Source organism: Meles meles, chromosome 12 (genome assembly GCF_922984935.1).
Source record: "Meles meles chromosome 12, mMelMel3.1 paternal haplotype, whole genome shotgun sequence".
Lineage (NCBI taxonomy): Eukaryota > Metazoa > Chordata > Mammalia > Carnivora > Mustelidae > Meles > Meles meles.
This window is the reverse complement of record NC_060077.1, coordinates 24,919,913-24,934,937: the sequence shown is the minus strand read 5'-3', so window position 1 is coordinate 24,934,937 and position 15,025 is coordinate 24,919,913. Positions and strand designations below refer to the sequence as shown.

The 15,025-nt window shown below is 46.3% G+C and overlaps 1 protein-coding gene across 3 annotated transcripts in view; it reads right to left on the bottom strand.

Annotated features, from left to right (window-relative positions):
• Positions 1–3,188: 3,188 nt before the first annotated feature.
• EWSR1 (EWS RNA binding protein 1) overlaps positions 3,189–15,025 on the bottom strand; it is a 29,336-nt gene continuing 17,499 nt past the window's right edge. The window contains exons 9-17 of one of the 3 annotated variants that reach the window (XM_046025192.1): positions 13,080–13,117; positions 12,508–12,540; positions 12,073–12,191; positions 6,269–6,398; positions 5,275–5,397; positions 4,632–4,794; positions 4,091–4,188; positions 3,558–3,810; positions 3,189–3,403 (exon numbers count right to left, since the gene is read on the bottom strand). In XM_046025192.1, coding sequence (XP_045881148.1) covers positions 3,364–3,403; positions 3,558–3,810; positions 4,091–4,188; positions 4,632–4,794; positions 5,275–5,397; positions 6,269–6,398; positions 12,073–12,191; positions 12,508–12,540; positions 13,080–13,117 — 997 coding nt within the window. In that variant the 3' untranslated portion in view covers positions 3,189–3,363. Of the gene's footprint in view, positions 3,404–3,557; positions 3,811–4,090; positions 4,189–4,631; positions 4,795–5,274; positions 5,398–6,268; positions 6,399–12,072; positions 12,192–12,507; positions 12,541–13,079; positions 14,253–15,025 lie in introns of those variants that run through there. The other 2 variants (XM_046025193.1, XM_046025194.1) reach the window with 2 other exon arrangements.

Sequence of the window (15,025 nt, the reverse complement as noted above, 5' to 3'; positions counted from 1 at the left end):
ATTAGAGACAGAGCTTGGAACTCAGGCTGCCTGAGGTCTTCTGAGGCCAGTGTGGTCCAGACGTTTCTTTTGGCTGAGAGAAATCAGTCCTTCTGACATAAACGCCTCTCACAGGACTATTTAGTGCTGGTGACAAGCCCTTCTCGAGGCAGGGCTGCAAGCCACTCTGGGGCAGCCTCAAGGTCCAGGCAGGGGGCAGGTAATGCTGGCCACGTGTGATGGTTGCGGCTCCCACAGAGGGCCGCCTTGTCATCTCTTAGCACAGGCTGCGGCCTGGGTGGTGGCTGATCCCTGCCCATTGCTGCCAGAGTCCCCAGCTTCTCAGACAGGGGACACCTGCATGTGGGGAGCACAGGCCCGGCCGCCTGAGCCTCCACTGGCCAGCCCCACCGCCTCATCCAGGAGACAGGGGTGGACTCCTACCTCAAAGACTTCTCGGGAAGTCAGTGGGGCGAGGTGGTTCTTGGCACCACATGCGAGCCCAGGGATGTTGTGGTTGGATTTGGGCCTCAGAGTGTGCACCTGGGCTCTGACACTCTGACGCCTGCCAAGGCTGAGGCGGGAGCCTCCTGGGCCCCTTGGAGGAGCAGCACTGGCCTATGTGGCCAGAGTCCAGCCACCAAGGCTGAGCGGGGCAGCTGAGGTCACAGGGGCCTCGTGGGTCATGGCGAGTGTGCTGGAAGGCCTTGGTGAGTTGTAAGTATTGCAGTGACTTGGGGCGCCTGGGTGGCTCAGTGGGTTGGAACCTCTGCTCGGGTCATGGTCCCCAGGGTCCTGGGATCGAGCCCCGCGTCGGGCTCTCTGCTCAGCTGGGAGCCTGCTTGCCTTCCTCTCTCTCTGCCTGCTTGTGATCTCTGTCAGATAAATAAAATATTTTAAAAAAAATTGCAGGGCTTGAAGTGTCAAGAAGTCACTTGGGCTCTATGAGGCAAGGGGTGGAGGGGTCAAGGGAAGCGCGGAGCCCCGCGCGGGGCGGCAGACGAGAGGTGGGAGGCGCTGGTGACTTAACACTGTACAGGGTTTTTGTTTTTGTTTTTGTTTTCCTGTACAGGGTTTTGATGAGAGCCTGCTGGGTTGGGTTGGGGGCTGGGGCAACACGAGAGAACAAGGAGGCCAGGACGATGGTGAAGCTCCAGGCATCCCCCATTTGCTGAGCTGGTCTGGAGGAAGGCGCTGGCTCTAGCCCTTCTGTAATCTCGTCAGACCCTCGAAAGGAGCTGGTGCCTAGGAGGAGGTCAGCCAGGCACTGAGGGTCAGAGGAGGCCTTCCTACCTTTCGAGATCAGGGAGGGGGCGCAGTAGCTACCAGAGGGCCCAGGAGGGACCACTGATTTGGCAACACGGTCACGGGGGACTTTGAGAACTATCGGTAGACGCAAAAGAAGACTGAAAAATGGCTTGGTATCTAGAGGGGCTGATGAAGGGTTTCCCAAAGGTGGGAGAGCAATGCCTGTTCTTGAGAAATGACTTGGCAACGTAAAAGACGAAGCCACAGAGATGTCGCACATTTGCCGAGGAGGGCTGGGAGGGTGCCCAGGACCTGTCCCGGTCTGCCTCAGGAATAGGGGCGAGTAGCGCGCAAACCCTACGGACAGCAGCGCAGCTGTGAGCAGGGAGGCGCGCACGGGCTCCTCGGAGGCTTCCCAAGGCCTTGCTCTCATGGACCGGGAGATGGAGAGGAAATCATTATTCCAAATTTTTTTTTTTAAAGATTTTATTTGACAGAGATCACAAGTAGGCAGAGAGGCAGGCAGAGAGAGAGGAGGAAGCAGGCTCCCCACTGAGCAGAGAGCCCGACGCAGGGCTCGGTCCCATGACCCTGGGACCATGACCCGAACCGAAGGCAGAGGCTTTAACCCACTGAGCCACCCAGGCGCCCCTATTCTAAATTCCTCTTGTGCCGTCCCCTGGCAAAGGTGACCATCTCTCCTTGAATCTTCAGACATTAGCTGGTTTCACTTATCATTCTTTAAGCTTTGAAAAGCCAGAATAAGATACAATTTCATACATGTGGACTTTTGAAATACGACTAGTATCAAGTTATGCTGAGAGCTGCGGCTGCGACTTTAGGAGGCAGCAGTTCCGCGGGATTCACCCCACAGCTTGAGCCTCTCCACTTCCGAGCCAGGAGTCCTAGCTGCCAACATCTTATTTCCCTGTCCCCAGCTCCCATTCAGAACTTCGTGTGCAGCCCTGCCCTAGCTGGTCTTTGCTGATGGGGTATGTTAAGGCCTGCATTTCTTTCCTGAGCATCTGGTCATCAACTGACTTATTTGCAGACTGGGTTACATACAGTTGCTTACCTGGAAAACCTCTTTTCCCAGGAAGGCGTGTTGGGGCCTCAAACTCTGGATGCTGGGAATCACCCTTAAATCTACTGGCCCGGACCTAAAGAGTCTTCACACAAGTCTAGGAAAAGGCAAGACTGATAAAAAAGGCCCAGATGTTTTAGGGTCTGAGGCTCTTCTCATCTTCTCCATAATTTCAGAAACACGGTCATGGGGAAAAGCCCTGGCTTCTGACCTCACACAAGGCAGCCAGGGATGGCTGAACAGTGGCCTCTATTCAACTACGTTCACAAACGCTGACCCTGGAATATTAAGAAAATGTCACATCACGGAGTGGGTAGTGAAAACAGTTCCCATTAGCGGTCACCGAAGCAGACTTCGTTCTGAAGCGTGTGGAGCCTGACTGAGAACACCCACGACAGCCCAACAGCGGCCTGGGAGCCATAGTCATCCATGGTGTGGGGCCTTACACGGAGCTCCTCCTGGCAGATGAGCTGGACCTGGGCTGGATGTCCCAGTGGTGAGCTAGGGTTCAGGGTGAGGGTGAGGGTGACTCCGCAACCCGTTTCCTTGCTAGCAGCAACACGCCCGACATGGTGCCATCCTGACCACGTTGGGTTTCCCCTCCCAGGACAGTGGAAGGACCAGTTATGTGGCGGCTCGGGGCCCACTCCAAGACTTGCAGCGATTGCGCAACAGAGGCCGAGAAGGATGACTGTTTATAAACATTTGGAATTTTATTTAAAAAAAAAAAAAAAAACATCACAACCATGAACATTGTTACAGTTAGAGGCCCTCTTGGTTCTCCACAATGATACTGAGCATGCTCACAAGGGGTTCCCATTATTTAGTCTTAGTTAAACAACCATCTTTAAAAGAAGGAAAAAAAAACTCGGCACACTACCATTTAACTTGTTTTAATGTTTCTTCACAAATGGTGAAAAATACTAAAGTACAGACAAGGAATAATCATAATGTTGTGGCCAACATTATAAATATGGAATTATAAATTTAAAACATTTTCTGGTTTAAAAAATAAATCTGGTAGTCAATGCAGCTCTGCGGGGTCTCTGCGTCTAGTAGGGCCGGTCTCTGCGTTCCTGACGGTGCTCGCCTCTGTAAGCCCAAAAGGGTGAGGGGTGAAAAGGAGGAAAGGAGAGGGTGCTTCCCGCCACCTCCCAGCGGAGCCCAGCCTGCTCCAGGTCAGCCAGGTAGGGGCTGCCGCCTCCACGCGCCCTGGAGCCTGCAGCTGGTTCACACCAGCACGTACTTATCCATTTTTCCAGGTCCTCCGCGCCCGCCTCTTCTTCCGCCCATCTGTTCCATCAAAGGTCCAGGAGGCCCACCGGGGCCACCCCGTCTTCCTCCACCAAAGCCGCCTCGGTCCATGCCCCGGCCACCACGGAAGCCCCCTCTGTCTCCACCACGGCCACCTCTGAACATCCCACCGGGACCACCGCGGTCCATGAGGCCGCCTCTTCCGCCCCGCATTCCACCAGGGCCACCTCTGCCACGGTCACCGCCTGGAGGAGGAAGACAGATCAGCAGCAGGACAGGGAGGACGGGGCCTGCTATGATGTGCCTCAGAGGCTGCTCAGATCTGCCGCCTTCTCCCTGAGCAGAGACCAGATGCTTTACTCCGTCTGAGGGTCTGGGGCACTTTAGAAGGGACAATGGAGCCTCAGGGGCTGCAGTGCCAAGACTACACCTCTGGAGACCCCAACCTAGCTGTGAGCCCATCACGGGAACACATGAGGTTTGGAACCAAGATGCTGAGGGGATGCTCCCCAAACCTGTACTTACCAGGGGGTGGAAAGGGTGGTGGAAGGAAGCCTTCAGGCTTCGGGGCCTTACACTGGTTGCATTCTGTTCTCCAGGCAAAGTTCTGGTTTCCACAACCCCTGCATAAAATTGTATCACAACAGAAATCACTAACGAACGAAAGCCGTGAAGCAAAGCAAACGTGAGCAGGCACACACCGTATCCACCAGCACGAACACTGGAGCCTGGTCAAATACCACTGAGAGGATCTGCTGACAGAAAGGCTTTAGAGCCACAGCCTCAGACAGCAACAAACCCCAAAGACCGGTGTATGATCCAGAAAATGTTTGCACAACCATGTACACAGGGATCTCAGGAGTCCAGCAGAACCATGACTTTCAGAAGGCTCTGAAGATGGACTGATTAGGCCACCCACCCACCCCACGACCGAGCAATCAGGTGAGAGTCGTCCCTATACAACTCAAGACAGAGAATCCAACCGTCCTCCTCTCCAGATGGGAATGGGTGGGACACAGGGTGACTTCATGAGCACAGGGTATCAATTTGTTGAGACAGTACATACGGGTTGGGGCACTGCCAGTCTCCAGCTCGGTGCTGGACATTTCCTCCTCCGGATGGGTTCCCTCGGGAACCCCGGGGACCTCTTGGGGGAAAACCACCTCTGTCTCCTCCACGGCCTCCCATGCGACCCATGGGGCCCCCAGGACCTCCTGGGCCCCCTGGACCTGCAATAAGAAAGAGCCAGTCACTTCTGCTTAGCACTAGATTTGCTGCAGGGGACATCTTTTAAGGGAATTCACATAGATCACAGCTATCACTATCCCTTCATTTGCCTGACTTTTCTGCAGGCCCAAGGACCCAGCTGCGAGCCTTCTGTGCACATCACTTTAACTAGCTCCCACAACCTGTGAGGAACAGGCATTCTCATGCAGAGAGACCCAAGCAGAATAAATAAATGGCACCTGATGACAGCAAGGCAGAGCTGTTCCCAGGCATTCCAGCCCCCCTTAAGCAAGAAATCCCTGTTCTCTTCATTCCTGCACTTTTAACTGTCAGCCTTTAGCGGTTCAGTATTGATTCTACATTGACTTTTTAGTATGTCTAAGGGGCTTGTCTATACTCTGGAAATCAAGTTTCTCGAAGGCAAGTGTAAAAAAACCACAGAGCAACAGAGCAGCGGCCCAGGGAGGGTGTGTGGTAAACACCTGCACGGAGGGGCGGCGGCATCCCTCTGCCCTCACGGGGTGGCATGCCACCCCGCAGGCTGTTCATTGGAGGCTTCTTCCGAGCAAGAGACACCTTAAGTTTGCTCCCTTGAAAATCTTTCCCTGGAACCAGAGAACAGAACACCAATTACTCCCAACCTGCAACTCTTCACTTGAGGGACTGGGCAAGGCTGGGCTACTCCTCGTTCCCCAGCTCCCCCACACTGTCACCTTCAACACCCGCCAACCCCACACAGCATGTGCCCCACCCACAACCTTCTCCATCTTTGCTGCTAAGGCCACAAAACTTTTCAAGATACGTCAAAACTCCTGTTCCCTCAGGGGGAAAGCAAGCCAGGGGAAGGCCGAGTGCACCGGCACCCTTGCCCCACAAAGGGTGAGAAGTAGGGACAAGAGTATAAAGCGGCCAAGAGATGAGAGCCAGGACCTGTCCAATGACATTTTCAAGTTGGTTTTGTCTGCACTGAATTTCCGGAATCAATGCCGAGGCCAAATACGGATATATTTAAACTCAAATGTATACTGGATTTTTTTGGGGTGATCTGTACCTTCTGATACTTGTGCTTAGAGAAGCATTTATAATTTTAGGTGGATCTGTAATCATGGCTCAAAATAGGGGATCTCCTAACCCACGGCCAGCAACAGGGCTCTCCCACTGCAGAAGGGAGCCAGGCCTACTGCTGTGCAACAGCCAGCTGGTGCTTCCCTAGTACAGAGAGAGGGTCTTCCTGCTCCTATGGCTCTCAGGTTCCTCCTTTCTGCTATGTGTATCTGTCCCATCTCCAAAACCACTTCTGAGAATGCTATTCTAACAGAATGACATACACCAGCCAGCAAGACCCTTGTTTCACCTACAGGTTGACAAGGGCAGCATTTGCTACAAGAGCCTTCATGTGCCCCAGGACGTGAATTTAAGAACTTAAGTGAGTTAAGAACACCAGTGAGCGCCCCCTGTTGACTCTAGGGCTCCTACCATCAAACCACTCCACGGCGGCCTTGGCAGTTGGTGGGTCTTCATAGGACACTGTAGCGTCACCTTTGGGCTTTCCTGTTTCCTTGTCCAAGTAGATATGGATCATGGGTTGTCCGGTTCTCTTGTTCATCTAGGCATAAAATAGCAGAGTTAGGCTGTGACCAGAAACACACTGCTTTTTGGGAGAAATTCAGAGAAGTTCCTTGAATTGTCAAAAGTGTCAAAAACAGTAATTTTCCAGGTACACATTCAGTAGGATGTTAGTTTATCTCCAAGTAGTGAAATTATTTCCTAAATTGCCTTATTTCCTAAATTGCCACAACAAATATACATATAAGTGATTCTTCCTCTTAGGTGTAGGTGTCATGAAAACCAAAATAGACCTAAAGTTCCAAAGTGTGTAAGCGAACAGTGTGCTTCCCATTGCTTCCCTAGTTGTCAACTCCTGGTGTCCTTATACCTGACCCAACATTTTCTGTGCCCTCACTAACAGGCACCCAGGGACAACAGCCACCTCTTAAGAGGAAGTCAGGCTTTGATGCCAGCATACAAGCCATGTTTCGCATAAAGTAAAAATCACCCTTAAATCACTAAGTACTGATACAGGGTTGTGGGTGTGCTAGAAGCATTCTTAAGTCTAACTTAAGAATTTTAAGCCAATTTTTCACCAGAGGTAGAACACACTACTCATTATCTTTGCAGCTGAACACCAGATGTAACTTGCTTGAATTCAGGAGCAAAACAGTATAGAAGAATATGGTTTCATCTGTTTTCTGCATGAAAAGTGCCTATGATCAAAGCCTAATCTATACATGTTTGTTTATATAACATCTAGTGACACCTAACTATTGATTTATAGGCAATTTTTTTTTAAAAGAAAGCTGATGTTTATAAGACACATATTAACACCTACGTTTTTATAAAGGACATATAGAGACTGAAAAAAAATAGGCAGAATAGCAGTATGAATGATGGGGCTATTAAAATTTTATTTTTTATTTTTTTTTGAAAGATTTTATTTTATTTATTTGACAGAGACAGATCACAGGTAGAAAGAAAGGCAGGCAGAGAGAGAGGAGGAAGCAGGCTGGCTCCCTGCTGAACAGAGAGCCTGATGCGGGACTTGATCCCAGGACCTGAGCCGAAGGCAGCGGCTTAACCCACTGAGCCACCCAGGCGCCGCTAAAATCTCCTTTATTTTACAAAACTGACAGTATAGGATCTTTTCTTAACTAGGGAAAAAACCCACACATACCTGCATAAACAACGTATCACATAACATCACAAGCAGAGAGAGATCTTCATTATGCAACTCATAAGCTCGACCAAAACTAAATCTCTTTCTATGTAGTTATAACCACCACAAAATCTCATTTGAAAAAGACCATAGTTAGAAACTAAAAAAAATCTAAAAAATAAAACTAATACAGACGGGGGCACCTGGATGGCTCAGGCAGTTATGCGTCTACCTTTAGCTTGGGTCATGATCTCAGGGTCCTGGTATCGAGGCCCATGTAGCATTCCCTGCTCAGCCTGCTTCTCTCTCTCCCTTTGCCTCTCCCCCCAGCTCCTGCTCTCCCCCAACTCAGAAAAGATAAAATCTTTTTCTAAGACTCAGAGAGAGAGAGAGAGAGAAAGGGGAGGGCGGTCAGAGGGAGAAGCAGACTCCCTGCTGATCCGGGAACCTGATGCAGAACTCAATCCTGGGACTCCAAGATCATGACCTGAGCCCAAGGCAGTTACTTAACCAACTTAGCCACCCAGGTGCCCCAGATAAAATCTTAAAAAAAGAAACAAAAACACCAAAAAACAAAACTAATAAAGACGTGCAAAAACTTTAAGGAGATGGTCTTTACTAAAAACCTAAGTAAATGGGCATATGATATTCATGGAAAAAACTACTCAATATTATAAAAATGTCAATTCTCCTCAAACTATCTTATAGATTTAATAAACACTCAATTGGGGTTTTTAAAGAACTTTGTAAGTGGAATTCTAAAATGCATATAGAAGAGCCAGGAGTAAATAGCAAAGCATTCCTGAGGGAAAAGGACAAAACAGAAGAATCTGCTTTACTATAGGTATCAAGACTTAGCATAAAAACAGCTGTGCTATTAGTGCAGGACCATACAAATTAAAGTACAAAAGACCATCAGAAATAGATCCAGGCCTCCCTCCCAAATAAATAAGTAAAATCTTAGAAAAAGAGTGGGGAGGGGCGCCTGGGTGGCTCAGTGGATTAAGCCGCTGCCTTCGGCTCAGGTCATGATCTCAGGGTCCTGGGATCAAGCCCCGCGTCGGGCTCTCTGCTCCGTAGGGAGCCTGCTTCCTCCTCTCTCTCTGCCTACTTGTGATCTCTGTCAAATAAATAAAATAAAATCTTTAAAAAAAAAAAAAAAAAAAAAGAAAAAGAGTGGGGAGTGGTGCCTGGGTTGCTCAGTCGGTTGAGTATCTGCCTTCAGCCCAGGCCATGATTCCAGAGTCCTGAGATCAAGCCTTTCATTGGCCTCCCTGTTCAGCAGGGAGCCTGCTTCTCTCTCTCCCTCTGCTGCTCCCCCTGCTTATTCTGTCAAATAAAGAAATAAAATCTTAAAGAAAAGTAATAGATCCAGGTACGGGTGAAACTTTTATACCATCAAGGAAAGGATGATCTTTCAATAAATGTTGGAACAGAAGATCTTACAAACAGAAAGACACAAACCAGTAAGGAAAAGGCTAAGTTCAATTATATTAACAGCTTCTTCTACTCTTCAAAAGAATACATTTGCAGTACTAGCCGAGGACCAGCCTTCAGGAACTAGAAGGAACTCTATGTAGGAGCCGCTCAGATGGTTGAGCATCTGACTCTTGATTTTGGCTCAGGGTTCTGAGATCAATGCCAGCATTGGGCCCTGCGCTGAGTATGCAGCCTGCTTGGGATTCTTTCCTTCTTCCTCTGCCCCTACCCCCTGCTCTCTCAAAAAGAAAATTAGATTAAATTAAAAAAAGGTTCTTTATAAAATAAAATCTTGGAAAAAAAAAGTTTTAAAAAAGATTTTATTATTTGACAGACACAGTGAGAGAGGAACACAAGCAAAGGGAAGTGGGAGAGGGGGAAACAGGCTTCCTGCTGAGCAGGGAGCCTGATGTGGGGCTTGATCCCAGGACCCTGGGATCATGACCCAAGCTGAAGGCAGACACTTAACCGACTGAGCCACTCAGGTGTCCCTAAAATAAATACTTTAACAAACTATTACGTAAAACAACAAACGACAACTCAATGAAGAATAATTACAAGAAGGCAGCATGCAACCGGAACATTATTAGCAGGGTGACGGGCATTAAGGAGGACATGTGATGTGTTGAGCACTGGGTGTTATACGCAACTTATAAATTACTGAGTGCTACATCTAGAACTAATGATGTTGGCCAACTGAATCTAAATTAAAAAGTTAAAGCAACAACAACAAACAACAACAAAACAAAAACACCAAACATCTTTAGGAACTAGAGAAAAATGAAATTAAAATGACATTTCCTGAGCACCTGGGTGGCTCAGTCAGTTAAGCTCCGGTCACGATCTCAGGTTCCGGGGATGGAGTGTTGCATCGGGCTCCACGCTCAGCAGGAGTATGCTTGTCCCTCTCCCTTTGCCCCTTCCCCTGGTCGTGCTCATGTTCTTGGTCAAATAAATGAAATCTTACGAACAAAAACCCCCACCACATTTCCATTCTTCCAGCAGACTGGCATTAAGATAAAATTTCAGGTGATTCCCAGTAGCAGTGAAGATGTGGTGAATGCGGTCTCAGGAATGTTAGTGGCATCTACTAAGTTGCTCAGCCATACTATCAACTTATGAAATCAAACATGCACACAGCTTTAGAACCAGCAATTCTATACTGGGTATAGTCGATCCTCATTATTTGTGAATTCAATATTTGCAAATCTGCCTAGCTCATTAAAATTTGTATCTCCAAAATCAATGCTTGTATACTCATGGACACGTACAGAGCACCAAACATTTAAGTTGTCTGACGCACCTGTTCCAGTGGAGTTCAAATGAGACACACTCCCCCCCTCCCCCCAGTCCAGCTCCCTCTAGAGATGACCAGGGCATAGAGACTGTGGGGACAGGGCAGTGGTGCAAGAAGTTCTGGCCCTGGGGGTGGATGAACGTGTATGTCAAACTCATGCAAATCACTGGACACTTCAGAACCTCATTTTCTCTTTGTAAGAGAAAAGAGATATAGAGAGGGGGTTGTTTTTAAAATTTACGGTTATAATGTGAGGTATGTGTATGTACCTGCACACACTTGGATCCATTAATTCAGTCTTTGTAGTGACTTGACAGAACTACTGAAAATAATGAGAACCAACTGTACAGTGGTGCCTGGGTGGCTCAGTTGGTTAAGTGTCTGCCTTCGGCTCAGGACATGATCCTAGGGTCTTAGGACTGAGCCCCACATTGGGCTCCCTGCTCTGCAGGAAGCCTGCTTCCCCCTCTTCCACTCCCTCTAGTAGTGTTCCCTCTATCGCTGTCAAAAAAAAAGAACCAACTGTACACACACTAGAGACACTACTGCCCTGTGCCCCAGGAGACACTGTACAAGAGTGTTCACTGCAGCACAGGCTACACACCACAAACTTAGAAATAACCCAAATGTCTATTACAGAATATATGGGTTACTTGTGACATATTTATAAACAAAGTATAGGATTCCCAAACTTCTGAGTTTTTTAAAAAAGATTTTTATTTATTTATTTGACAGACAGAGATCACAAGTAGGCAGAGAGGCAGGTAAAGAGAGAGGAAAGAAAGCAGGCTCCCTGCTGAGCAGAGCCCGATGCGGGGCTCGATCCCAGGACCATGGGATCATGACCTGAGTCGAAGGCAGAGGCTTTAACCTCTGAGCCACCTAGACGCCCCAAACTTTGAGTTTCTGACCTGAAGACCCCGATCCCCCTTCCCAAGAGCTCAGTTTCTCTTAGTTATCCTAATAAGAACCCAAGTTTCCCACTATACGTGAACTCCAACAGTTTATACCTGTTTGCTCTCAGTATATCCTCAGAATAGCGTTCCCTCATAGTAGTGTTTAATAAACATTCTCCAAGGAGCAGTGGGTTAAAGCCTCGACCTTCGGCTCAGGTCACGATCCTGGGGTCCTGAGATTGAGCCCTGCATCGGGCTCTCTGCTTGGCAGGAAGCTTGCTTCCCCTGCCACCCCTCTGCCTACTTATGATCTCTGTCAAATATATAAATAAAATCTTAAAACAAAACAAAAAAACCCCCCGTTTGTTGTAATCTGTACTTCACAAAAAAGTGTCCCTGTAAGTTTTCTTATAATTAGCTGACAATGATAAAGGATGGAATTGTTTTTTTATTTTTTTAAAGATTTTATTTATTTATTTGACAGAGAGAGAGATCACAAGTAGGCAGAGAGGCAGGCAGAGAGAGAGGAGGAAGCAGTCTCCCCGCAGAGCAGAGAGCCCGATGCGGGGCTCGATCCCAGGACCCTGGGATCATGACCTGAACTGAAGGCAGACACTTTACCGACTGAGCTACCCAGGCGCCCCAAAAGGATGGAATTGTTAAGTATGCCCACGCATGTTTAGCATTTTTCTACAAAAAAAGAAAGGTTTTCTTTTTGTTGTTGTTGTTTTTTTTCTCCCTTTCGTATTTTAAGTAACAAACCACAATATACCCAGGAAGAAAAGTCAGGCAACTTCAGAAGCAATCAGATATTCAGCAATTTTCAACATCATCTCTTTAAAACTCCTGCTGATTTGGAAGATCTTCCTGCTCACACAGTTACACTTTTACTTACCTTAACAACTCCACACTGCTTAAAAAAGTCAGCCAGATCATCTAAAGTCACATTGTCATTTAAGCCTTGCACATAAATTGCACTGTTGTCAGAGTCTTCATCTGGATCTACAGGTGGGCCTTACAGAGAAAAAACACAGAAGGGAATTTACTGTCCTGTATCTATAGAGACTGATTAACCCACTAGTCACTACTGCTCACTGGTTAATTACCACAAAGCTAAGAGAACTACCAGTCACAGTAACAAGAATGCCATGTTGTGGTCTCCTTTGTCGAAGGCTACTGTGAGTAGCTGCTCATGATAAACGGAGCCCCAAACTGCTTTTGACAGCAAGAATATCACACTGATCTCCCAGGCTGCTGAGCTCTAGCAGGCACTTACTTCTGTGCCGTTCATTTATAAAGCATGATACAAAATTAAAGAATTCAAAATTACCTAGATCAAGATCTGGTCCTTCATCCATGGGTCCTGCCAACCAGGAAAGATCATATAAAATATTATTAGTGCACGTCTTGCAAGCTATAAACCTTACAAACACACATAGCTATCTACTATACCACCATTTGATGGGGCTTCATTAAACTCAAAATGACCCGCACTGCTAAAATGGAGCAGTGCCCCTTTAACATTTGTGAAATATTTGCTAGGGTTTTGCTTTTTTTTTTTTTTCCTGGTTTGCTTTTAAACCATTAACCAAATACACTCTCAAAGCTTATGTGCCGAATTAGTGTTAAATTTAAGTCAAAAATTTTCCTCCAAACATACCGAATTTAAAAAACGTATTCTCCCCCACATTACAGAAGCAGTTGCTCAATACTTCAAGTTACCCTTTGTTTTGTAACCATAGGTTAACCTTATTACCCCTAAGACAATGCCGGCAGTACCCATTAGTCTCTTTGTATAGATCATTTTTAAACCGCTTATGAAACTAATAAAAAATTATAGTTTTCTAAAAACTGACTGTATTTTTTTTTAAACACTATCCATGGTAATACTCAAAAACTTACCACCAGGCTTATTGAAGCCACCTCGCTCTCCAGCGCTGCTGGGGGGATAAACGAAGAAATGAAGGCCTTTCCCTTTAAAAGCCAGTACCGCTCTGAGCCTTGGGGGGGCTCGTGGGGAAGAAGGGCACTGGCTAAACACATCTCCAAACAATGCATCTCTCTCATCTCGTCACTATGCCTTTCTTCGGGGCAGCTTGCTCAAATTTCCTTTATATACAACCTTGCTTGTCTGATTGTACACACCAGTGTGGTTGGTTCCTTTCATTTCGGGGGCTGGTATTAATAGTGCAATACTTGGCAAATAGGGGCGAAAAGAATCAATCCCAAACACCCACCCCATCAGCTGAAAAACAGGGAGAGTTTGGTTGCAGAGAGGAGTAGCAAGCGGGGGCAACTGCTTTTCATGTTCATAAAGGTGCACCCTCAACCTCTCCTAGGGGAGAGCCAAGTGAGGCTTCCTAACAAGTCACAGAGTGTAATAAAGCAGGAGACAACCACATTAAACGCCTACAACACACATCAGAGGACGCATCCAGCCAATCTTCAGCATAAAGCCATACAATTCAGGGAACTAATGGATTTAACAATTGCTGTGAAAGGAGAATTTACAACAAATATCAAGGCTCAACAGACTGGGGGTGCAACTTTATAGACACATCAGTTGAGGACAGTGATGACAGCAGTATAAAATGACTGCCTTATATACTGTAAATTGGAGAAGGGAACATGATGGGTCTTTCTTATTTTTCCTTTAAAATTTAAATAAAGGCAGCTCCTCACTGGGAGGCCCTGAGCTTTTTCTAACCAGTATTGCACCTTTAATACCTGAATATACATTTCAAGCTGTTGCATGCAGCTTTGTTTCCTTTTTAAAAGTACACACCATAAAATGTTCTCTCTCTTTAAACACAAAAGTTTACACTTTAATGTTACACAATTCTAGAGTATTATACCTCCTCTGGTTCATTACCAAATAACAAGTATGCAGTTACCAAAGTTACAGAAGGATTCCATTTATACAATGAATACATTTTGTTAAAAATATTCTATGTATATTTTTCCTCTCCATATGGACACCGTGTCTAGTCCCACTTTTCATTATGCTGCCGGCTGAGTACTGAGTACGGGTACTTTTTAAGTATTGAAGTGTATACAAGGCTCTCACTTTGTAACCTGTAGCATATAAATGCGACAAAGCATGTTAAAAAGTTTCCACGTTTAACAGCCAATGAAAATATCAAAATACTGAGGCAATGAAAAAGGGCATGTTAACAACATTGAGTGCCTTACCTGCAGAAGACACTGAAAACCATCACCACACCAGAGTAAAAAAGAGGGGAGGGGAGAATGCCCCTGTCCTGTCCCCAAGGGATCCAACCGACTACTTCACAGTCAGTTGAAAAACCTGTGGGGAAAGCCACGACTTTTTTCTATGGCTCCAGGAGAGACTTCTCGTCCAGAAAGAGGGGATCCCTCTACTAGCAAAATTAGCAGAATTATCACTTCTGGAGTATTAAAATGAATGAACTCGAAATTGGTTTTGCAATTGGAAAATACTAAGAATTCTAGGTGATTGGAGGAGACGTGATGATAGTAATTTCAAGTGTCTATGTCTATTTTAAAACATCCATAAAGAAGTGAAACCTTTATAATGGAATGATATTCTCCGAATCAGTCTGATTTTATTTAATACCAAATTGTTCATCAATTTTTGTATGTTGTCAAGTAACCGTTTCTTCCAATAAAGATTTCACCAGACTTTTAAGTTATGCAGAATATGCAGAACCATACTTTCAACCACTTATCTTTCAATAGGATACAGATATGAGAACACAAAAATTAAGATTAACTTTTTATCTAATTTTGAAGTCCATGTCTATAAAAAGAAATCCTACCCAATTTTTTCTTGAACCAATGGTGGCACCAAATCCAATTTATACTTAGTA